The sequence below is a fragment of the Martes martes genome (assembly GCF_963455335.1).
Source record: "Martes martes genome assembly, chromosome: 6".
NCBI lineage: Eukaryota > Metazoa > Chordata > Mammalia > Carnivora > Mustelidae > Martes > Martes martes.
In genome coordinates this window covers 2,551,707-2,575,892 of record NC_137893.1, presented here as the reverse complement: position 1 = coordinate 2,575,892, position 24,186 = coordinate 2,551,707, and the positions used below count along the sequence as shown (strand labels likewise).

Here is a 24,186-nt window from a genome sequence, read left to right as displayed (position 1 = left end):
AACAGGAAAAAAAAAAGGTCAGAAGCAAATAAAGGAACGAACTCCCCATTTGCTACTGTGCAGAGTGGCCCATGGCTCCCTAAAGTGGGGAGTGCAACGTGGTGAGCTAGTCCTACCAGGCGTTAGACAGCTGACCTCGGTCAGAGCAGACGGGAGGAACTTCTGGCTGTGGTGGTGGAGGTGAGCCCCCGATGCGGGTGTCTGGGAGCTGGGCCCTGCGGACCTTTAGCAAATCACCTAATGAAATGGCACCTGCTTCACATGCAAGGCCAAGTTAATAAAAGTGCCTCCGCCTCGGGGCCCCGCGCTGTAGGCTCAGACGTCACACGGAACATGCTCAGAGCACAGTGCACACGAGGTCTGGGGAGCAAACCACTATCAAGCACGGATTTTCTAGAGCAAAGTAATTTCACACTGCTCAAGACAACGAATCTGTAAGCCTGTGCCGTCAGCGCATCAGCTAGGGGCTCCACGTGCCACGGGCCCCCACAGAGCCTCCGGGTCCAAGCCCCAGCCACTCCCTCCATGGGCGTCAAGAGCACCCTGCCCTTCCCTGATAGCTTTCCATTCTCCCTTTCATGATCCCACTCCTCCCTCCCCTGGAAGCACCGCCGATCAGATCTTCTCTGAAGATTCTGCCCACATAGAGGCTGTAACTTGCAACCAAGTCATCTGTATTTGGTTACCTGGTCCCAAAGGCCCACAGGCGTGGTCTCTGGACATTTGTGCATCATGTCAGTGAAGACGCCTGCCCCCAGACCCTCTCCATTCTTCAAAAACCTGCAATCTCACAGTAGGTTTAGAGTAGGTTCCTACTGGTACCTATGCCACGTGGGACATAAAATCTCACAGTGTCCAAAATTATCCCTAGAATATTACTCTTCCCTCCTCAATTAGATTGTACGTTCTTAAAAGGTAACATCTGGGTCATCACTTAGCCTAAAACATCAGATTAAATATGGGGACCTAAAGTTTTGACTTGAAACTTAAAAACTGCTCTTTAAGTTTTAATCCAATTAGAATATCAGAATTTATATTTTATAAATCTCTACTTGATATTCCTATTTAAGTCTTATAATATCATGCTTTCTATCTAGGCACTTCAAATTTGATATGACATTATAGCACAAAATTAACACGTAAACTATGATTCTAACAGTAAAAGGGCATACGGGGGTGGCATTTTAAATAGAAGTGTGTGTGCAGGAACTCTCTCGCACTCCCCTTTATGCATTCTACTGGGATGTTTCAGAGGTGACAGAAAAATAAAAATAGCATACAAATTTTATTGAAAAGAACAAGCCAAAAGGTTGCTTTCTGTGGTGGGAAGACTTGAGACGAAAACATATGACTAATGATTGAGATACAAAGGCATTAGCCTTCCCGAGACGCGGCCAAATAGAAAGCCTGTTACTCTGCAGGTTGAGCTGAACTTAGCTGAAGACACAGAGTTGCCACCTGTTATCAGATCTCCCGCCTCGGGGCTGATGCCTCCCAAGCTTCAGAACCATGGTTAGCGTCTAGGAAAAAGCAGGGTCAGCCCACGGCCCCCAAGGATGGGAGCGAGGGGAACTCCCCAAGTTCGATACTTCAGTACATTTCTGTTGTAGCTACAGCCCAGGGCCGTGGTTTCAGCAATCCCAGCCCATCTGAAAATAAAATGGTAGACACCAAACTATTAAAATAGATCAGACTTCAGCCATCTGTACACGGTTTCTTTGGAAACCCATAGACCTGAGTGCTTGTGGAGAGTTAAAATTGATTCCTTTGAAATATGGTACCTCTTCACCACGGGGGAACCAAGGTAAAGAGACCCCTTGCCTTCCTTGCCTTATTTCACGAGAAAAGCAAGTAGCACTGAGAATTCAGTTCTGCACAAATATACCCTGAGCACAGCTATGGAAACCGAGATGCTCAAGCAGCGTTGCAGAGAGCTTTGAAGGGTCTCAAACCACGACAGAATGACAGCTCACACAGAAACTGAGGCTACGCCGCTGCAAGTGACACCAAGAGAGTGAAGGCCACCCACGAAATGCGGGGGGAAGACCTGCAGATAGTGTATCTGATAAGGGACTCGTACCTAGAACATATCGAGAAATCTTTCAACTCGGTCATTTAAAAAAAAAAATCACCTAATAGGTAAAAATGGTCAAGTGATCTGAAGAGACATTTCCCCCAAGAAGACACGTCCAGTAAGCGCAAAAAGATGCCCGACACCACCAGTCAGTAGGGAGACACAACTCAGCCATAATGAGATATGACTTCACACCTACCAGGAAGGGTATAACCCAAATGGTGAACAAGAACAGGGCCGGACCCTTCCGTCACTGCTGGAGGGGACACCCAATGCTGCAGCCACTTTGCAAAACAGTCTGGAAGCGCCTCACCAGCTTCAGCACAGGTGATGACCTGAGCCTGCAATTCCGTGTCCAGGTACACATCCAAGCGATCCGAAAACATGCGTCCGCTCAGAAACACAATATGCTCATACATAAACACCATCGCAGCTTTAATCACAGAAGCCAGAAAGTCGAAACAACCCAGACGCCTGTCGGCTGTGTAAAGAGTACGTGCTCAGTCCATACAGTGAGACCCTGGACCACAAAGACAGGCGCCTGCTCCCACGGATGAACCTTAGGAACGTGAAGGCAAGTGACTGAAGCCGGTCACAAAACACCGCCAATTCCACGCCCAGGAGACGCCCGCCGTAGGCCAGCGTGTAGAGACAGGAAGTAACTCAGAGCTCACTAGGACTGCTCGAGGGTCCGCAGAGGGGAAACGGGTGTCACGACCACCATCCGGAGGTTCCACTCGTGGTGAGAAGTCCAAGATTGTGCTGACGGTTGTACAACTTTGTGAAGAGACCGAAAACCCTGGTGTTGTACAATTTTATCTGGGTGAACCGTACGGGATACGAATTAGATCCCACAAAGCTGTTTATAAAGACAAGAAAAAAGTCATGGCATTTAAGGGAATTTGGAATCAAAAAATCCCGAGGAGATTCAAAGAAGGGACTTCCTTGGCGACTTTCATGAGAGTGTGGCTTAAACGTGGTGCATAGTACATTTCTTCTTGAGCATCTAATTTCAAATTCTGAGTCAATTCTCAGAAAAATATGTGGGACATCGGCTCACTGACAATGCCTGAGAATTTAGGATGGAAAGGAGAACACAAACAGGCAACGTTGCGCCCCCCCCCCCACCCCGGGATCAAGGATGCTGCCTCCGCCACTGAGAAAAACTGGCGACCAGCAGGTTTGAAGCCGGATGCCTCTATTCATTCGTATGGTGGGAGCGACTATCCTTCTGTCCTGTAAACAACGAAGTTTGCTGCTACAAAAATAAAAAATGCTCAACTCAAAATTCTCACATCTAATTTAACAATCTTTTCATACGTGGAAGAAACAAATCTACATCTGAGAATTTCCAGTTACAGATCTGGGATTATTTCCATCTGTGAGGGAGGCAAAATCAGGAGTAACATTGAGTCCCCAGGGACATATAACATTTGACTCTTGTTTGGATCTGAAAGGCTACGAAATCACACGTCTCTAGACACCTCACAGATAGAGGCCACATTCTGAACTTGGTAAAAGGGTCTAACGGCTTTTTTCCTCTGAGTCTTACAGAACTTCCCCTCATTTATTTCTTGTTCGTTCTTCTTCAAGGAAAAGCGTCCTCAGCCGTGGTAGTATTCCATCTTGGCCCCTCACAGATGTGGAACTATTCTTTACATGTTTATTCTGTTTCTTCTGAAGTTGATACGTATTTAGACAGAAAGCCATGTTGAGTCCCAATTCCCAACAACCAGGAAGCTAAGGATATTTTTTTATAAAATAGAAAAAAATGAAACAGGTGTTGGCAAGGATGGGGAGAAAGGGGAACCCCTCTGCACTGTGGTGGGACTGGTGCAGCCACTGCGGAAAACAGTATGGAGGTTCCTCGAAATGTTAAAATAGAGCTACCCTATGACCCAGTCACTGCCCTACCATGTGTTTAACCAGAAAATACAAAAACATGAATTTGAAGGGATACACGGACCCCGATGTTTACAGAAGCACTATTTACAATAGCCAAACCATGGACGCAGCCCAAATGTCCATCGATAGATGAATGGATAAGGAAGGCGTGGTCTATATACACAATGGAATATTATTCAGCCATCAAAAAGAATGATATCTTGTCCTTCGCAACAACCTGGAAGGAGCTAGAGAGTATGATACTAAGTGAAACAAGTCAGTCAGAGAATACCCTATTTGTCATATGTGGAATTTAAGAAACAAAACAAATGAGCAAAGGGGAAAAATGAGACACAGAGAAAGAGAAACCAAGAAGCAGACTCATGAATACAGAGAACACACGGATGGTCACCAGAGGGGAGGTGGGCAGGGGGAGGGGGGAAAGAGCTGATCGGGACTAAGAGCTCACGTATCGTGCGTGATGAACGCGGAATGATGTGCAGAATTGTTGACTTACTGCGTCATACACCTGAAGCTAACAGAACACTACGTGCTAACTATTCTGGAACTTAAAATAATTTTGAAAATGAAAGAGAAACATGAACCGACCATAAAGAGATAAACACTTCAGGGCTGGGGGTTTATTCTGAAGCACAACTGCTGTAGTGCGTAATGGGGTCCGCCCAAATTCAACCCGATGTCCACTGGCATCCTGAAAGTGCTCAGGTGGGGGGCAGTGGGGGGGACTCTGTGGTCCCTACTCTAGGACTAACGGGTGGGGACGACAGAGAGAGGGAGTTTAGTGGCTCCTCTGTGGATCGAGGTTTGTCTAAACTGGTGGCTTTCACACTGGGGTTCTCTAGGACCCTGGGGTCATGCGGCCCGGCCTCCCACCCATGGAGGGGAATGGAGGGGAATGAGGGGAGGGGGAATGCACGAGAGATGAAGACGGCCCCCCACCAGCAACCAGACAGCTCTCCTCCAAAGGCCGATTCGCGTATTGCAGGTCTGCCCATGATGTCTGAAAACAGTGTTCCAGGGGGAGACACATGCAGAAGTCCGATTTAAATCTACTTTCGGGGTCGTCACATAAAGGACTGCTGGGCAGCCTGGCGAGTCCTTCGTCCTTCCAAGACTCAACACTGTTGTAGCCAGTGGTGGGCACCTCGTCTGATATTTGAACTGATGACCTCAGGACACCAAAACATCGAAACGTGGCTTATAAACGACCCAAAGCTTGACTTTATTCAGACAAGTTTTATTATCAAGCATATTTTATTAGCCTAAAATTATCTGAAAAGGGGGAAATCACAAACTGGATATTCCTGTAATCAGAAAATATCTTTCTACATTTATTTCAAGATAAAGAGAATGTATTAGCTTTGAATCACTTGTTCTCTTTTACATATTTTCTTGGTCATTCCTACCCTTTGTTTCTTGTCTTGAATTTTGTTCTCTCTGCCCATCTCCTCACTCGATCTTCTGCGGGGGAGCTCAACACAGGAATGGCTTCCCAGACACAGCAATACTGCCCGGTAGGTACCACATAAATGGGTGTGCTGACACGGTTACGTGAGCACACGAGGCATTCAGTGTGCGCGGCAGACCACTTTAATAGGTGTATAAAGCGCCAGTTATGACTCTCATCACACGCAAGCAGTGGGACAAGATCACAAAAGGTAAAAGCAAACGGCTCTTGCTTCTCTCCTGTGACGAAAACAACCCAGTCAGCATCGACAATGACAATAGAGCGGGGGTAAAAATTAAGGTGAATCTCCTGAGCTTTGAGTTAGTTGACCGTCACCTCCAAGCACAAACTGAGGACATGATCCAAAGGAAAGAACGAAGGATGGTCAACGGCGACAAGACCCCGGGAATTAGATGACGTTTCCCGACACCGAGCACATTCCGATGCATTAGGACGGAGTCTGCACATATGTGTGGGGCAGAAAGGGTGCTGTGTGAGTGAGTCTTCATATATCATAGTTTTGTACACTGTTGTGTACAACCATTGCCCTCTAATAACTTATCAAAATATGGTCACCACAGTTAAAAGACTGTGCTGGTGAAAATTTGGCCATAAGAGCATGTGGAAAATAACAGCAAAGAAAAGAAAGTTATCATGTCCTCATAAAATTTATTCTGTCGAATGAGTACCTGCATATCCGGTTATGCACAGTTACTACCGGATAATCTTAAGAAGAAGCGGGGAGCTAAATGATAAAACAACTTTCCTAGAATCAAGACCCAGTTTCATCATATTTTGAATGCTTACTTCTTTACATTATTATTTATATATTCTAGATTTTAGACTGGAGGTTACTGTGGGAAAGAAAAGTCGACAGAAAAGGAACAGAAGTACCCTTAGACCCAATAAATACACTGAAAGAATAAAGCAATTATTGTAGACATACAATACGTTTTGTCTGTTTCAATGAATGAAAACAACCTTAATTTCCCCCAAGGTATCACCTCAATTAAATTGGAAAATCTGAAAAAGCATTTCTCCTATGTTTCGAAACTTAAAATTTAAAATATTATTATTATGTTTTCCAAATACGCATCTTCTTAAGGCATGTTCCTATTCGATCAGAATTCTATCCATGTTTCTAAAATGGTTAAATAGTACACCACATATGTCCGCTGATGCTAAAGAACTGAAAACAAAAACGCATCAGCAGGACCACCTGCCCACACCCCCCACCCCACCCCAGGGAGCAGCGTTGGGCTGCGAGTCCTCAGGGAACCTGCCCAATGTGCTTGGCTCTGCCCCTCCCTGCAGTCCGTGGTGACACAAAACAAGGGCAAAGGGGGAACTAAGGAGCAGTGGCAGACACCTCTTCCCTGTCATCATAAAGGCATCAAAAGCTTTGTGGTTTCATGGAGCGATCAGTTCTCGGGGTCTGAAACCCAGGACTCAAAAAGGGGCTGGACCTGCTAACGTCCCAAGTTCCCTCCCTTGGGACAGCGCTGGAAGGCAGCCAAACATATGAGCTGGGCACCTGGGTGTAGCAGGCACCTGCTCCAGGGTCCTTAGAACGCAGACTCAATGTGTACCTCATAAGGGACTCCCCTTCTTACTTTTGAGAATGGAAACCATCACTGGGATGGCATTTTCCTGGCCAGTGTAACTAGAACACATAATGTGGTCTGAACATGTTATTTTTCTTTACTATACATCGCAATGGTTGCGCGCACAGGCTTTGAAGAGACAACAGAACGTAGTCTGAGGCTGGATTCCCCATTTATGGTGCTATCAGCACGACCCCTGTCAAGCTCTCCCACCTTCAGTATTCCGTTTCCCTCTGGGGTTCTTAATATATCTAATTAAATCAGATGTGTGTTTCAGGATGGTTTTATTCACACAAGCGAAAACTCAGATGAAACTGGCTTACACCATAAAGGGAACTGGCTAAATCGTGTAACTAAATGTCCCAACGTAATATGGACTTCAGGCACGGGTTGATCCAGGGCTCCGATTTCCTTTCTGTCGGTTGGCTCTGCCCTCTTCTGTGTGGTGGCTCCATCCATAGGCTGGGATACCTCACGGTTTCATACACGTACACACATGTATACTTACAGACACATGTACATGTGCATATAAAACACACGGATATTGGATCATTTGTTCTAATCCCCAGACGGTCAAAGAGAATATTTCATACTCTCCTCTGTTAAGAAAGAAAACTTGTGTTCATCAGTTTTCAAATGGCTCTGTTCCCCGCACTGCAGGAACTAGAAAGTGCATGAGGGGTTTGTGGACTGGAAGAACCATAGTCATTTCATCCCCGGTCTTGCCTCTCCCTTATTTCTCCCACATGGAGGGGGTTCTGGGAGTGCGCCATATCCACGGCGAGGTCGGTGACAGACGTGGGCCTGGAGACTTGAAAAGCGCTCGGACGGTCACTACAGATCGACACATGCTCTCAAAGCAGCCAGTGAGGACAGGATACAGCACGGGAGTGACAGTCACAGTGTCCTCCGGTTATGAAGACTTGGGGAAGTACAGCAAGATCTTGCCAGTTGCCGTTCTGGAATCTCTCATCACCGATCCTGTACAAACTCTAATCCCTCCTCGGGTTCCTAACAACTATTTTCCACCGTTGTGTAGATGACAACACCTTCTTACAATTCTGTAAAGCTTTACATAGTGTCAAAGACTCCTCCGTCCCCAGCAGTAGTCCGGGATGCCCCGCTGGGTGTGAGGGGAAGGCTCTGGCGTGGACCTCCCGGGGCGCCCACAAGCAGCGAGGCACTTACACACCAACACCGCCCATGTTCTCCGTCTGCCGCGCTCTCTGACCTCACGAGCAACGCTGCCGATCCACTAGGATGTGACCTTCGCTCACAAGTCCCACTCCGAGTCCTGTTCGGGTCGTCTGTTTTTCCCCCGCCTCTAATTTTTCATTGGTGTTACCACCCCGGGATGCCAGAGCTCTGCCCACCAGTCCTGGGGTAAGCTCAGGGCAGCAGGACGGAACTAGGTTGTCCCCACTTACAAGAGTCTGGGGGAGACTCCTGGGTCCCGCTGGCGAAGCTCACGGCTCAGCAGGTCCCAGCCCCGTGTCTGCCAGGTGTCACGTAAGCGACCAGGTACCGACTCCAGGATCCCCGGCCCCTCCACTGTCCTCGGACACACGTCTGCCCTCCCTGCAGCGAGTGCAGGGTGCACACGAGGAAGACTTCAGGCCACAGGAAAGCAGAAGACACCTGCAGACACACTGAGTCACTCCGGGCTCACGTCCCGTCCCTCTGCTCTGAGCCTCAGCTGCGAACCAGGGCGAGGGCCCCGACACGAGGAGCTCTGGGCCCCGGCTCCACGCCACCTTCCTTCCCTCCCGGCTGCGAGCCGTCCCGTGTCTCTACTGCAGGCTAGAGACGCCACTGTGGAGCCCACGGGGAACTCTCCGTCCACGCCCTTCGGCCGTGCGGCGCTCACGTCCAGGGAGGGAGGGGAGCAGAACCCAACAGTTTGGACGTCGACTTCTTCCCGCATCTTGTGGTTCTTTCCCAAGTGGCCACTACCAGATCCTCTCCGCGTCAGCCTCCGGCCTTGCTCTCATGCACCTTCTCCGTACGTCCGCCCACCTGCCCCTGCTCCCCTTCCGCATCTGCCGACGACCCTCTCCCCATCCCTCCCTCCGTCTTCCCCTCTTGCTCCCATCCTTCTCTCTCCTCCATGCCCCTTGGCTATTTCTTTTTAAAAATAAGTAGTTGTTTGGTGTTATCAGACCACACAGAGAAGGCACGTCCGGGTGGCTCAGTCAGGTGAACATCGAATGCTTGATTTCGGCTCAGGTCACAATCTCAGGGTCATGAGATCGAGCCCCGCATCAGGCTCTGCGCTCGGAGGGGAGTCTGCTTGAGAGTCTCTCTCTCCTCTGCCCCACCTCCTGCTTGGGATCCATCCCTCTCTCTAAAATAAACAAATAAAATCCTTGAAAAAAAACCACACACAGAGAAGCATATCAAAATTTTAGGACCTTTTCTTGTATTTTGAGTCCTTGGTGGAAAGCACATGTCCAGACTTCCAAAGCCGGAGAAGTAGTTTGATGTAGGAATCAGGAAAACTCCCAGTGCCGACACACGACTGCCTCTGCTGGGCCCCTTCCCTTGAAGTGCGTTTGTGGTCCTTTCCTCGCGCCTCGGACGTGGTGTTCGATGAGCCGGCGGCCGGCAGGGCCAGCGCTGGCGGAAGGGAGGTCGCGCTGCAAACCCACCGCAGCGTGAGCCTCCCGAAGCAGTTCTGTCCGCCGCACTGCTCGGCAAGCACATCGCTATCCGGGGGCACCCTGACCTGGGCCGACAAAGGAGAGTCCGAGAGCCCCCAGCCCGCACCCTGCGACCCTCCCACTCGGCGCTGCCTCCAAGGGGTGGCTCTCGCCCACAGTCTGGGTGTCGTTCGTGCCTCCACTCTCACAGGCTGGGGTCCGGGTCTGGGGGAGCCAGGAGCCCTGCCAGCCCCCGTCCAACACAGCTTTTTGGCTCCTCCTGCGGTCCTAGGGTCTGCTTCCCACACCCCATCTGGGAGGGGCTTTCCTGGGCAGATACGGCCCCGTCACTCCCTGGAAGGAGCCCTTCCGGGGTGTCGCTGCCTTCAGGCTGAGATCTGACCCCTCTTCGGTGCCGTCCTCCCGACTCTGGGCGCGCCGGGCTGCGGCTGCCCCCCGTGACCACTGTCCCTGCTTCTCCCTCAGGGACACCAGGAGCCGCGGCCCCGCTTTGTTCCCTACACTAAAATGACCGCGAGAGGCGTCCCTCGGCCACCCCTCAGAGCTGCCCTCGCTGCCCTCTGGCTTCTGCTCACTCCACGTGACTTTTCTCCCCACACTGTCACTTCTGGTACCTCTTCCTACATCAATCTGGCCTTTTCTCTTTCCCGGGAGAATGCAACTCCGGGAGCACAGGCTTCAGCCCTCGAGCGAGTGCCCCAGAGCCCTTTCCTGCGTGAGCGGTGGCAAGGCTGAGCTTCCCGGGCGCCCCCCAAGCCTGGGAGAAAGCCACGGCCGCCGCTGCCGGTGCGTCCTCGGCCTCCGGCCTCACGCTAGGGAGGCCCCTTGGACACACCTCACTGACCCGACAGGCCCAAGATGCCACGCAGGTGCTGAGGCCCTGAGCCGAGGCCTCGCCTCATTTCCTGACATGCTGTCCCCGCCGGAGGCCAGAGGACAGGCCCTCGCTCGTGTGGCCTCTTCCACAACTGGGCGTCCAACTCAAGACCAAGCGACCCGCTGTGCCGGTCCCATCTGCTGCTGCGACAGATCATAAACTCCGTGGCCGGCAAGCCCACAGCCTTCCCCCTGCCAGTTCTAGAGGGCAGAAGCCTGAGATCCTCTGCTCTTGGTGTGGACTGGGCTGGGTCCTCCTGGAGGCTCTGGGACAGCCGAGTCCTCGTTCTCCGGCTTCTGGCGGCTCTCGCTCCATCATCATGGACCCTGTTCCCTCCTCTCAGTGTCCCCCTACCTCCCTCTTGTCAGGACAGGTGACGACACTGGGCCCCACCTGGATCATCCAGGACTGTCCCTCTCAAGATCCTTCATCGAATCCAGTCTGCAAAGTGCCTTTTGCCAAATACCATCATATTCACAGGGTCCTGGTGTGAGGACACAGATGAGTCACTTCTGGGGCCAATATTCAGCCTTCCATCCGGCCCAGGATGCTGTGGGCCCCCCCGCCCAGCCCACCAGCGCACTGTGTCCCACGCAGACTCTGAGCTGGGCCCTCTGATGCTCCTAGGGCCGACGGGGGACCCCTGCCATTGGAGTCCCAGCAGACGCACGGCTGTGCTCACCGCCCACGGCTGTCAGCATTTCCACTGAGTGTCCCGGCCAGAAAAGAGGCGTGGAGCCCCCTGGGGTCGAGCGACTGGGCCTCTACGCAAGCTGCCAAGAACAGCGCATTTCCACGCTCACAGGGCCTTCTCCGGGTACGGCTCACTGGTCACGCACCACATATGGGGGCTCGCAGAGGGAAGGGAAAATAAGGAGGGAGCACGGGGGATGGGGGGGTAAGAGAAGCATCTGAGGACTCCTGCAGTTATCAGAAAGGGAGGCTTCTGCCTTTCTAAGCCAAGTCCTGGGTGCAGGCACCGACGAGGCTTCAGGTCACGTTGGAATGAACCGCTGCCCATCTGGAAGTTCAGAGAAGCCGCAACCTTCCCGCCTAGACCGTGAAGGAGAGATGTGAATCGTTCTCGGCCACCAAGGGCTGACCTAGAGCGGTGAGGGGAAGCAGCACGGGGTTGCGAAAGGGATGCGTGGAGGCTGAGGAGCCCGACACGGAGGCGAGGTCCTGGAGATCACGGGCACAGAGGGCGTCCTCGGCAGAACCTGTTCCTTCCACTCCGCTCACAAGCCGGGAGGGAAGCCGTCCTGGACGCCGAAGCTTTAAAGTGACACTATCTGTCACAAAGAACCAGCATTAGGAGTTGGAGAACTTTTACATCTGATGAGAAACCGCCTTCAGAGATGTCACCAAAGCTGTCTTCCTGGAATTAAACCCCTTCTTCCACAGGCACGAGCTTGGCAAGTAAAAATCCTCATTGGATTGTATTGTTTCTCAGTTCCCAAAAACTGCTTGTGTTCATGTGTGTCAAAATTTCTGAGCCGCGGGAGTGGAGCCTGATGGGTTCCCCCATCAGCTGCATGTTGGTTCGAAAGGTTTTACGTAAGTTCCCACATGGCCCCAAAGCCCTGAGCTAGCACGGGGGAGGCGGGCCCACACGGATGACAGCCTCAGGGACGATGGGTGTGCCTTTCCCAGCAGCTGGGGGAGCTCCCTAGACCCTGGCCTGACCCAGCAGGAGGATATGTGATTGGGGGAATTTTACAAAAACCCAGAACATCACACGGACGGGTGACCGAGCCCACACCACAAGGAAGACCTTCTCCCATTACTTCTCTACACAACACTGTCCTCCCTCCAGATGTGATTTTGAACACAAACCACCCTCTACCCAAGGACTTGGCAGCACACTCTACTCCATCCTGGGTCACACAGCAGTGACCCCCTCTCTGCACCGATTCCCAAAGGGCTTCTCGGTCCAAACCCAAGAGCCAGAGTCCTCTGGGGAAGGAGGTGGCCCTGTACTTACCCTCCATGGAGGAGCGCTACGCAAAGGGGGAGGCTGGGTGTGCAGGAGGGGCTGAGTGCCTGGGCCTGGGCTGGGGGACAGCCAGTCAGGGGAGGGGACAACACAGGTGGTTGAGGCAGGGTCCACGGATGGGTGGGACAGGTACAGCACTAGAAGCAAGGTCTGGAGGGCGTACTCGGCGCTCACTCTGCGGGTGGGAAGTGGAGACAGTAGCAGGAAGCCTGATCCGGCCATGCCCATCACCCCTAGTGAGAAGGAACCTCATCGGGGTCACAGTGGCATCTCCAATCTGTACCCCCTCTCCCTCATGCACACGCAAAATTATGGTGGTTCATTCTAAGGAGTCACTCCTGCACTCTTACGCCAACTCTTGGAGTCCTATGTCCTGAGCCTCAAAACACAGGCTGTCAGGGGTGCCTGGGTGGCTCAGTGGGTTAAAGCCTCTGCCTTCAGCTCAGGTCATGATCCCAGGGTCCTGGGATTGAGCCCCGCATTGGGCTCTCTGCTCAGCAGAGAGCCTGCTTCCCCCTCTCTCTCTGCCTGCCTCTCTGCCTACTTGTGATCTCTGTCTGTCAAATAAATAAATAAAATCTTAAAAAAAAAAAACACACAGGCTGTCAGAGAAAAGAGTGATAAGGGCTGATAAAGATTTTCCAATAGTCTAAATCTTTCCAGCCGTGCCAGTGCCCCATGAGCACAGATGCTGCGTGAGCGCCCTGTGAGCACGGACGTGAGCCCCGTGCATGTCAGTTTACTAAGATCCTATCAGGTTGGACACCGTTTCCCACTTTGCTGTGGGAGTGGGTCCTACAAAGTCTCGACTAAGCCGCACATCGAAATTCATGCAAGATCTAGAAACATAAGACCTAGAAGTCATGCCCAACCCCCTGCTGTTTCCTGGGGTTTTCTGGGGTGAAGGCAGTTAGCTCTAGCTCCACTGTCTTTCCAGGCGCACCTGTCCTATTCCCGCAGGTAATTACAATCACAGCCCACGGCGAGAGCTGAAGGTGTTCTAAAAATAAGGGCTCCTCTCTGCTTCGTTCGTCTGATTTCCTTTCCTCGGCTTTATCTTCAAAGTCAACCAAAGAGAGTCACTTTACCAAGTCCTGGGGCAGGAACGTCTCCCGGGGCAGGTCTGTGCATTTGCCCTGGAGGCTGTGGCCGGGACGCACCTTGGCGTTTCACTAGTGGGCGGCCGAGGAAATGGGGGGTCCCACAGGCCCCAGTGGGGACCGCACGGCTTTGTGGGGCTTCCGACTGCCCTCCGGCCTCGCGGACACCTTCCCATGTGCAGACGTGCCACATCTCTGGGCCTCCTCTTGCATTTTCGTCACGTTCCTGCGTAACGCACTTTCTTTTATGTCCATGTTTAGAACAGGACTGTCCGTACTATACCTCGGACGTGAAAATACATTTGGAAATTAATATTATACCTAATCTTAGCTCTAGAAAGTTTGCAATTATCTGGGGTACTAAGTGTGAACAGGGGGACCCAAATGAGCCATTTTCTTAAGAAGTCCCTAGAGCATTTCCCACGTAACCATTCCAAAGTAGAGTCTTTCAAAGTAGAATCCCTCCACCTTCCCCTTATAAACTCAGCTGCACATTTTAATGAGTCCAAGCTGCAAGCCCGTGGGCCTTGGGCGGGATGGTGCGGCCAGGATCGCCTCAGCGCAGAGTGTCACAGCTCCCGCGGACTGCAGGGACGCGTCAAAGCTGGTCCCAGACGCGTGTTCTGGCCGCTGTCATCTGCAAATCGCAGGCCTGAAAATACGACGCCCGAATCATTCCAAGGGCGTGAAGCCTGCCAGTCCCCTTCAGAGCCCTCTCTTCTCTGGCAACAGAAGAAAGCACGATGGCCAACAGCCTAAGTGCTCCCTCGTAGATTCCGTATTTTGAATCTTGCTAATTCCATATGGGAGAACAGAGCGGACCAAAGAAAGGACAACTCTTATCTGTCAGACGCTGGAGAGTGTCTGGGAGCGCCTCGCCCCCTCCCAGCACCCCAGCCCCGGCCACGCTGGCTCAGGCCCCGGAGCGCTGACCCCAGAACGGCGTGAACTCCCTCCTCTGTTTTACCGGAGCTGCTTCTCCACGACTGACCTTCAACAGGACGGCACCAGAGATTACCATCACTCCGAGGAACCTGAACAGAGACGAACTTCGGAAAAGCTGCTTTGTGGTGATAATACTAACCTGAAGCGGATGTGTACTCCGGAGGGCGAGAGAGGCCGACCAAAGAGGAGAGAAACTCCGTGTTTCTAAAACGTAGTGTGAAACTCCTTACAGAGAGGGTCTAGCCAAAGCCAGCTCCGAGCAACACCCCAGGAGGCCAAGTGCAAACCCTCCCCTACGAGGCCCATCTCACTCCTCAGGCATCGAATGACTCGCGAGGATGGCATTAGTGTATGGCTGTCCCCGACCCGTAGCTGGGGACGCAGGAGTCCAAAAGGATGGTGTGTCTGACGAGGCTGAGGGCAGAAACGAGGGGCGCGCCAGGTGGCCCGGAGAAGGGGCGGCCAGCAGGGCCGGGGCCCATCCAGTGGCGGGTGCAGAGTGTGGAGGGAGAGGAACACGGCCCGGGGACCCTGAGGACCCTTGCGAACCAAAGCTCACGGAGGAGTGGCCACCCTGTATTTTGTGCGTGGAATCAAGTAGGACTCTCCGACCAGTGGCGTTCCTGGGATGTCCCTTCCCGGATCTCAAGAGATACATGCAAATTACCATAAGAATATGCACTGGCCAAGGAAGATCGTTCTGACATCTGCTAAAGCCCGCGAGACAGGGAGGAAGACTGTTCACCCGGGCCCTGCGGCGGGGTCTCACAGCAGGGGAGGCAAACTGCGCTCACCTCAGACACAGGAAGAAGAGTGGGGATTTATGGGCAAGGAGCCGAGCCCGAGGGTGCGCGAGGGCAGGGCGAGTCTTCCTACACTGGCCTCCTGGGATTCTCGCTGCGGGCAAGGGGAGACCAGACGTCACCCGTGGGGCGGGGGGGTAAGGAATTCTGTGTGCTGCAAGGACGACGCAGGAGCCCAAGGTCAGAGCCCAGTTGCTAAGGGGACCGGGGGGACTGACTACGGTCTGGCGGAGGAGAGTCTTTGTAGGGCGCCTCTCGGGTGGTTTCAGATGCAGAGCCTCACCTGCTTGGGGAGAAAGGGCAGGCCTGCGGGCACTGCGCGCGTGTTCGCCATCGGAGCGCAGCGAGCAGGTCTCCGTGGCTACCGAGGCCACCACGCCTCCCCCCCCCCCCCCCCCCGCCCTCGGAGCCCAGGAGGCTTCCGACACAGCTGCAAACCAGACGTGATGAACCACATTTTATACTGAATATATTTGTGCCTCATCCATTTTCTTGATTAAATCATACTGTAGCTGAACAGACTATTTGTTGATAATTCCTACTCCAGTTTAATTTAATAGCTTTTCCCAGTGAAAATATATGGGCAAACGCAGAACGTGGGAGGACAGACAGAACGCGACACAACCCAGCGTCTCAGACACACGAGCAGCGCGTCCCGGGCGAGGCCCTCGGCGCCGGGCCGTCCGTAGGCCTCTGACAAGCGCAGAACCTTCGGGCCCAAGAGGAAGCTATTTCTGGCTAAACGACTGGGTGCCGTCTCTGTGCAAAACAGACCCGTCCTCGGTTTCCCCACATTTCAGGGGAGCCCTTTCCAGCCGAGCAGCCGGGCGCACGGAACGGCCCACCCACACCGGTGAACGTGTCTTGCCGCTCAAGCCCCAGATCTCTCTCTCTCCACCTCCCCCCGGCCCCGGAGAGCTCCGAGCTCCGACTTCTGCCCACTGACTGCCTCGTCGCGTCTGAGAACCGTCCGCCCGGCCTGCAAGCCGCAGAGTGAGCCCGGGTGCGAGCTCAGACGACGTGTGCACGTCGGTTTCTTTCCTGTGCTTCTGAACCCCGGAAAAATGGACCGAAACCGTTTCTGCCGGGTCGGGGTGTGTGGTGGAAGACAGCACGAGGCTTCGGGAAAGGAGGCATGAAGGAGGTGACCAATGCCAAACGGGGGGAATCGCAATGGTTTGGGTAGTCTTTTCATACATTTTGAACAAGCAATATTTTGGGGAGTTTCTTCAGTGTAAGAGCAAGTGTGTCATGAAATTGCTGAGGTAAGGCACATGCCAAAACGTGGCCTCAAGGAAATTAATTTTAGTGCGTTTAAAATAGAATAAATATACATAAGTAGAACAGTAAGTAGATTAAATACTTAAAAAAATTATTTATTTGTTTCTTTATTAGAGACAGAGAGAGAGAGAGAGATTGAGTACAAGCATTGGGATCAGCAGGCAGAGGGAGAGGGAGAAGCAGCAGGAGCCCGATGCGGGGCTCGATCCCAGGACTGAGATCACGACCTGAGCCGGAGGTAAATGGTTTCATGGACTGAACCACCTGGAGCCCCTTCAATACTTATTAATATGAGCCCTTTCTTGTGTTCATTGTTGTTCTTGTGGTCTGAAAGCCCAATAAAAATCAGGCTTTCTATAGAATTTTTGGGTGCATTTACTGAAAGTACCTGAAAATTATTTTAATTAGAAATGGTTTTCTGGGAAACCACCCAAGTTCTAGAAGAAGAGCTTACCTATCAAGCACCAAGAATAAGCCTTAGTGTTATCTTTCCAGGAAGCTTTCTTTTTCTCCACGACCAGAGCCAACATCACTCCCAGGATCTGCTAAGAGTTCCTTAGCATTTACTTTATTAGGATATTGTGCTTCCCTTTAAAATATATTCAAATGGATCCTGGATATCAACCTTTTATCTGTACTGTCATTTGCAAATATCTTCTCCCATTCCGTGGGTTGCCTCTTTGTTTTGATGACTGTTTCTTTTGCTGTGCAGAAGCTTTTTATCTTGATGAAGTCCCAGAAGTTCATCTTTGCCTTTATTTCCTTCACCTTTGGAGACATATCTTGAAAGAAGTTGCTATGGCTGATATCAAAGAGGTTACTCCCTATGTTCTCCTCGAGGATTCTGAAGGTTGATATCCAGGATCTATAAAGAACTCCTCAAACTCAACACACACAAAACAGATAATCATAATAAAAAATGGGCAGAAGATATGAACAGACACTTCTCCAATGAAGACATACAAATGGCTACCAGACACATGAAAAAATGTTCATCATCACTAGCCATCAGGGAGATTCAAATCAAAACCACATTGAGATACCACCTTACACCAGTTAGAATGGCCAAAATTAGCAAGACAGGAAACAACGTGTGTTGGAGAGGATGTGGAGAAAGGGGAACCCTCTTCCACTGTTGGTGGGAATGCAAACTGGTGCAGCCACTTTGGAGAACAGTGTGGAGATTCCTCAGGAAATTAAAAATAGATCTTCCCTATGACCCTGCAATTGCACTGCTGGGTATTTACCCCAAAGATACAGATGTAGTGAAAAGAAGGGCCATCTGTACCCCAATGTTTATAGCAGCAATGGCCACGGTCGCCAAACTGTGGAAAGAACCAAGATGCCCTTCAACGGATGAATGGATAAGGAAGATGTGGTCCATATACACTATGGAGTATTATGCCTCCATCAGAAAGGACGAATACCCAACTTTTGTAGCAACATGGACAGGACTGGAAGAGATTATGCTGAGTGAAATAAGTCAAACAGAGAAAGTCAAGTATCATATGGTTTCACTTATTGGTGGAGCATAACAAATAATATAGAGGACAAGGGTAGATGGAGAGGAGAAGGGAGTTGAGGGAAATTGGAAGGGGAGGTGAACCATGAGAGACTATGGACTCTGAAAAACAACCTGAGGGTTTTGAAGGGGCGGGGTGGGAGGGTGGGGGAACCAGGTGGTGGGTATTAGGGAGGGCACGGATTGCATGGAGCACTGGGTGTGGTGGAAAAACTATGAATACTGTTACGCTGAAAATAAATAAAAAATTGGAGAAAAAAAAATATATATATTCAAATGTACACATAGGCAACACCTTGGTGACCTGCAACCATGGGAAATAGAAATTAATTGGCAATTGATATAATTAGACTGTTTAAGTCAGGGATGCCAGAAATTTCACACAGTAGGTTCCCTTCCCAGGTCTGCCTCTCTCACTAGACGTCAAGGTCATCGAGGGCAGAGGCCACACAAAGACCACACCCTATGTACCAACCGCTCAACACAGCTTATGCTAAAAATTCTTCACGTAAACAATTGAGCAAGTACAAAATTAAATGAAATTCTTCCACTTTTCCGTATCCCAGCTGAAGGACTTGCACTGTCGCCACTCACCCTCAGCCATCTTTCAGCAAAAGTGTCAAAAGCGATAGGTAATCAAAGAGAACCAACCCCCTGGCTTTGGGGACTCCAGACGAAATAACCGTTCCTGACATGAACGGTCTTTGAGCACGGATACCTTTAACAAACCAGCAGATACGCCACCGTACTGGGTAAATAATATCACTTTTGATTAATTTAAAAACTGTATCCCCCCCCCCCCACCAAGCTCTTCCTAGTCAGCCCCTCCAAACCTTCCACAGCCCCAAGCCAGGCTTTGGAGCTGGAGCGCGAGACCACTGGAGTCTCTCTTGGAAAGCAAAGGCTGGGCCCAGGAGGATGCCTTCCCGAAGCTCCTGAAACTGGGATGCCGATGCTGGGGTGTTTCCTGACTCTAGAAGCCGCCCTAGCTCACGACGCCATGGCTCTGGGGCCTGAACTGGAAATGCATTCGTGGTTTGGTGCGGCTGACTCACGGGGTGATGATAAGGTAAGGAAGAGGAGTATCACCATCCAGCCAGATGACGGGACCTCCATCTTAGCAGACGGGGCCGATCCTAGTGAATGATGGTGTAGGAGGAGGCCTGGGAGAAGCGATCTCTGGCCTCTTCTTCCCCTAACTACAGAGGAAGATCGTCTACACTATGAATTACCAGGCTGAGCGTTTACCGAGACAGCACAAGCCATGGGTTCTACAGGCCACGGGGGCAACCCCAGGCTCACACAGCACTGGGAGACAATGGGCACTGTGAAAGCCGTCACGAAGCCCAGCAAATATTCATCAGTATCCACAGCTAACAACTACTGACCAGCCATGTCACCATCCAGACTCTGTGCTCATCTTTACGTTCGATAGCTTACGCTGATCACTTTCACCCTACGCGGCAGGAAGTCCTAGCCCATCTCACAGTGGAGGGGAAGGGGCTCATGGAGGTGAAAAAGCCGCCACCTGCCATAAAAGATGGTGGGTGTGATATAAAGCCCAGATTTACCTGCCGTGGGTATGCGACGTTCACCTGGAACGTTCCAACTTCCGGAAGAGGTTCTCCAGAATAATTTTAGGTTGTACAGCACCTTCCAAAATATTCCTCAGAGAAATTTCCTTTTTTTTTTTTTTTTAAGATTTTATCTATTTATTTGACAGACAGAGACCAAAGGTAGGCAGAGAGGCAGGCAGAGGGAGAGGAGGAAGCAGGCTCCCCGCTGAGCAGAGAGCCTGATGCGGGGCTTGATCCCAGGACTCTCAGATCATGACCTGAGCAGAAGGCAGAGGCTTTAACCCACTGAGCCACCCAGGCACCCCAGAAATTTACTTTTAATAATTACAATAGCTTTCCTTCAAGTCCCATCTAATACATGGTAAACTCCAGTAACCGCATGACCCAGAAGGGCTATGATAATCATAGACGGCCGGCACACACTCTCGAAGCAAGAACTTCCTTTAAAACAGTCTAGGCGCAGGAGCATAGGTAAGTCCTTTGGTTTCCCTGGGCTCCGTTTCCTCATCTACAAAATGGACTGCTGAATCAGGAGCCAGTTACACCTTCCAGGTAGGTGCCAAGCCCCTCAGGCAGTGATGTCAATGCCCTTGAAATCTGGGCGAAGGTCAGACAGTGAACCCTGATATCTTTCTAGGGCACGCACAAAGAAGTCTAGGAAGATACTCAATTACCCTTTAGAAACCCCAAAAATCATGCTTGCCAGAGTCAACGATCTGGCCATCTCAGCTGGTGCAACACCGAGACACTCTAAAAATATTTAAGCCGGAATTCATAAACTGTTCCCAAATCTGATTAAGTAATCTGGCTTCTCTGTTGGCTAGGGATTACCAAATGCCTGAGTCTAGATTCAAGTTAAATTTAAAAGCAAGTATGAAAACATTAAGACAGAGTCTCTCCCGGAAGGCCATTTTAATGAAGATAATAATGTTTTCAACTTCAAGTAACTACTGTCACTTTCCTGTTTATGGCACTAGATTCCGAATTCAAAAAACAAACATTTTCAATCTCTGTGCCTATTTTACAAAATAAATTTCACAGAAACAATGAAAAAAATGTTTATTTTCACAAAATGAGCAATCTTTTTCATCAGTCCAAACAGGAAATACACATCTGTGCTAGTGCTTTATGTGTCCCATTACTCAAGCTCAAACTATTGACAGACCTCACCCACCCCCTCCGAAATTTTAGATTTTGGGGGGAAGTGCTCCTTGGCCTATAATATGCTGTGGATATGCAAGTGCATAAACAGGCTTCTCTGGAAAAAGGTAGAGAGGCAGCTGGGCAGGAAGATGGAACTTGCTGGACAGAAGCAGAGGGTCAGCCACTTATTAGATCCCCCACTAGGTGGAGGCATCATGAGGTCAGGACTTCCAGGACTTGTGGTTTTCTCAGCCTCTACAAGGCTGAGAAAAGGGCTGAACACACAGCAGGCTTTTAAAAAGCAATTGCACAATGAATTAGTTGGCAAGTTTCCGGCAAAATCCTGTTGGGGCGGGGGGTGGGGAGAGGCTGAGTCCCCCATCAGTAGAATGAGGACTGTAAAACATGCCTATCTGAGTTTTCATAAGAGACAGGGGAATGCCTCTGTAGAGAACAGAGTGCCGCGCCCGAGCAGACCATCCTTCTCGGCACTTCTCTCCAGGGCCCACCATCCCGGTACATGAAGGGCTCGTTGATAGAGGAATGTGATAATCCTCTCTGGTCAGGAACAGACCTTCTGCCTATCCCCTGGTGTATCTACGGTTTTTAGAAATTTTGTTTTCACACTGAAGAAACTTCTCTTCCATCCCCCTCTCAGTTTCCCATTATGTTGTTTTTTTGAGGCACAAACCTAGTTCTCCCTGCTAAACCACAACACTGGAGCCGAGTGTATCGCGCTGATGGGATTCCTGAACCTCCACCAGTTCAGCCCAGTATTAACTTGCTACTGGTCTCTACTGCTGGTCTTCCTGAAGAGCACTGGGGGGTTGCCCACCCATGTGCCTCCCACTGGCAAGGATAATAAAATAAACAAGGAACTGTATAATAAACTTGGCATTTTGATGAATAAAAACTTATTGGACATAGAGGTAAATAGTGTTCTGACTTTCTGCTCTTATCAACTTTAGCTTTTTAAAAAGTGCCTGAGATCCCGGAAGATGATTTATCTCACTAACTCGTATTTAATTTCCGTCAATGTGAAGTTCAAGGCAAGACCTCCCCCGTTATTTGATTAACAGTTGTATTTGTTTGAAAAATATGTTCTACCCTCAGAAAGCAGCCACAAAGAGCCTATCTGGTCCAAATCTGACTTAGTGATACCATAACAGAAACTTTTTCCACAAGCAATTCCCTGTTGCATTCATGCCTATGCCAGAGCTTTGCTTAAAGACCTGGTAATTGCAACAACCCATGCCTGCATTGAATACCATGGCAGCCAGGACAAAGAAATCCAAGACGAAAAATGTCACATTGTTCCAATTCATTCGATTCCTTAGAAACAAGTCAAAACCGAGATAGGTGCCAGCCTTTGGTAAAGGCCAGGGCAATGTCAAAGGGAAAGGCTAGGCTGTGTGGCCAGCCCCTCCCCCCAACATCACAATGTCTCTCTCTCTCTCTCTCCTTCTCTCTCTCTCTCTTTCACTTAAACACGTTCCACCGTTTGGTCATCTATAGATTCAACAATGTAATTTGGACACCGGGACAAAGAGAACAAGATCTGATTGCAGAAATAAAAAAAACACGGCAGAGAACGGTCCACAGATGACTTTGGAAACCCGAAGATGACAAGATGAGGGACAGGAGAAAAGGACACAATTTTCAGGGTCCTTGGGTTTCAGGGCGAGTCTCTGTCAAACCCGGGGCTGCAGGGATGCTGCACCCGGCACTTCGGTCCCGAGCACCGTTTCAGACTGGCCCGCGTAGACCGGGTTGTTACACATACGGGCAAGGCTGCTCTGATTTCAAATACACCAACATCTGCCCCATACGGTAGCACTTGCGTGGCTGGGGGCCACCGAAAGACAAACTCACCCCCCGGCCCTCGACCCACGGCCGAGGGGAGCGCCGCGGAGGTTCTGTCCGTGGGACCTCGGAGGTGCCCCACCGAGCCGCGGTCCAGCTGCACGGACCGAAACGCCCTCCCCACCCCGAGCACCTCTCTGGGCACAGCGACCGCTCTGCTACCTGCGCGGCCCCGGGGGCAACATTCGTTAGAAATTCCACAGGGGAGGGTTAAGCCCCCGACGAGAACCCGAGGGCCGGTCCGGCACGGCGAAGTCCCAGCGGCGGCGTTCGGTCCGGTGGAAACCAGACGGGTCTCCCACAACTTCAACTCCCCGACCCGAGTCGGTGCGTCCCGTGCATGTGACAATAGAAAGGCTCGGGATGGCTCCGCCGCCCGCAGCATCCCCCGGGCGCGGCGGGACCCGGGGGCCGGCGCGCACGGGGGCCGACGGCGCTTACCTCGAGGCGGCTGAGACTGGAGCTCTTGGAGCGCGACTTCTTGCGCAGGTACACGGAGAAGAAGCGGCGCACCGTGAACTTCTTCATGCTCAGGTCCATCGCCCCGCGCCCAGCCGGGAGCAGCCGCAGGCCCGGAGGACGCGCATTCCCGGCGCATCCCAGGCGCGCGGGGTCAGGTCCGCGGGCGGGTGCGCGCCGCGGGGGAGCCCGGGGCGGCGGCCATCGGCGCGGGGCGCGGGCTGCGGGCACAAAGGGCAGGCCGAGCCGGCCACCGCGGCCCGGGCTCCTGCGCTCCCTCCTCCCGCGCTCCTCCTCCTCCTCCCCCTCCTCCTCCTGCGGCCCGCGAGGACCGGCCCCGGACCGCCCCGCCCCGCCCCGCCCTCCGCCACTACCGCCAATCAGTGCCGCCGGCCCAGCTGCTTCCCCCCGTCCTCCCCCTCGTCCCCTCCTCCCCCTCCTCCTGCCGCCGCCGCCGCCGCCGCCTCTCGCCGAGGACCAGCCCGGGCAGCGCCGCCCCGCCCTCCGCCACTACCGCCAATCAGTGCGCGCCGCCCCCGACGCTCCGTCCTCCTCCTCCTCCTCTTCCCCCTCCTCCTCCTGCCCCGGAGGCTGCCGCTGCGGCCGCCGAGGCTCAGCGAGGACCAGCCCCGCCCCGCCCCGCCCACAGTCACTACGGCCAATCAGATGCTCCCTCCTCCCCCTCCTCCTGCCGCGGGGCCGCCGCAGCAGCCGCCACCGCCCCGCCCCACCCCGCCCACCGTCGCTACGCCCCGTCGGAGGCTCCTTCTTCCCCCGCCTCCCCCTCCTCCTCCTCCCGCGGCTGCTGCGGCCGCCAACGCCCCTCCCGGCCCCGCCCATAGTCACTACCGCCAATCAGATGCTCCCTCCTCCCCCTCCTCCTCCCCCTCCTGCGGCTGCGGCCAGCGCCCCGCCCCACCCAGCCCGGCC

The 24,186-nt window shown here is 52.1% G+C and overlaps 1 protein-coding gene across 1 annotated transcript in view; it reads right to left on the bottom strand.

Annotated features, from left to right (window-relative positions):
* Positions 1 to 23,566, bottom strand: part of RPS6KA2 (ribosomal protein S6 kinase A2) — a 147,185-nt gene extending 123,619 nt beyond the window's left edge. The window contains exon 1 of the mRNA XM_080807167.1: positions 23,239 to 23,566. Coding sequence (XP_080663293.1) covers positions 23,239 to 23,337 — 99 coding nt within the window. The 5' untranslated portion in view covers positions 23,338 to 23,566. The remainder of the gene's footprint in view (positions 1 to 23,238) is intronic.
* Between the last annotated feature and the right edge of the window lie 620 nt (positions 23,567 to 24,186).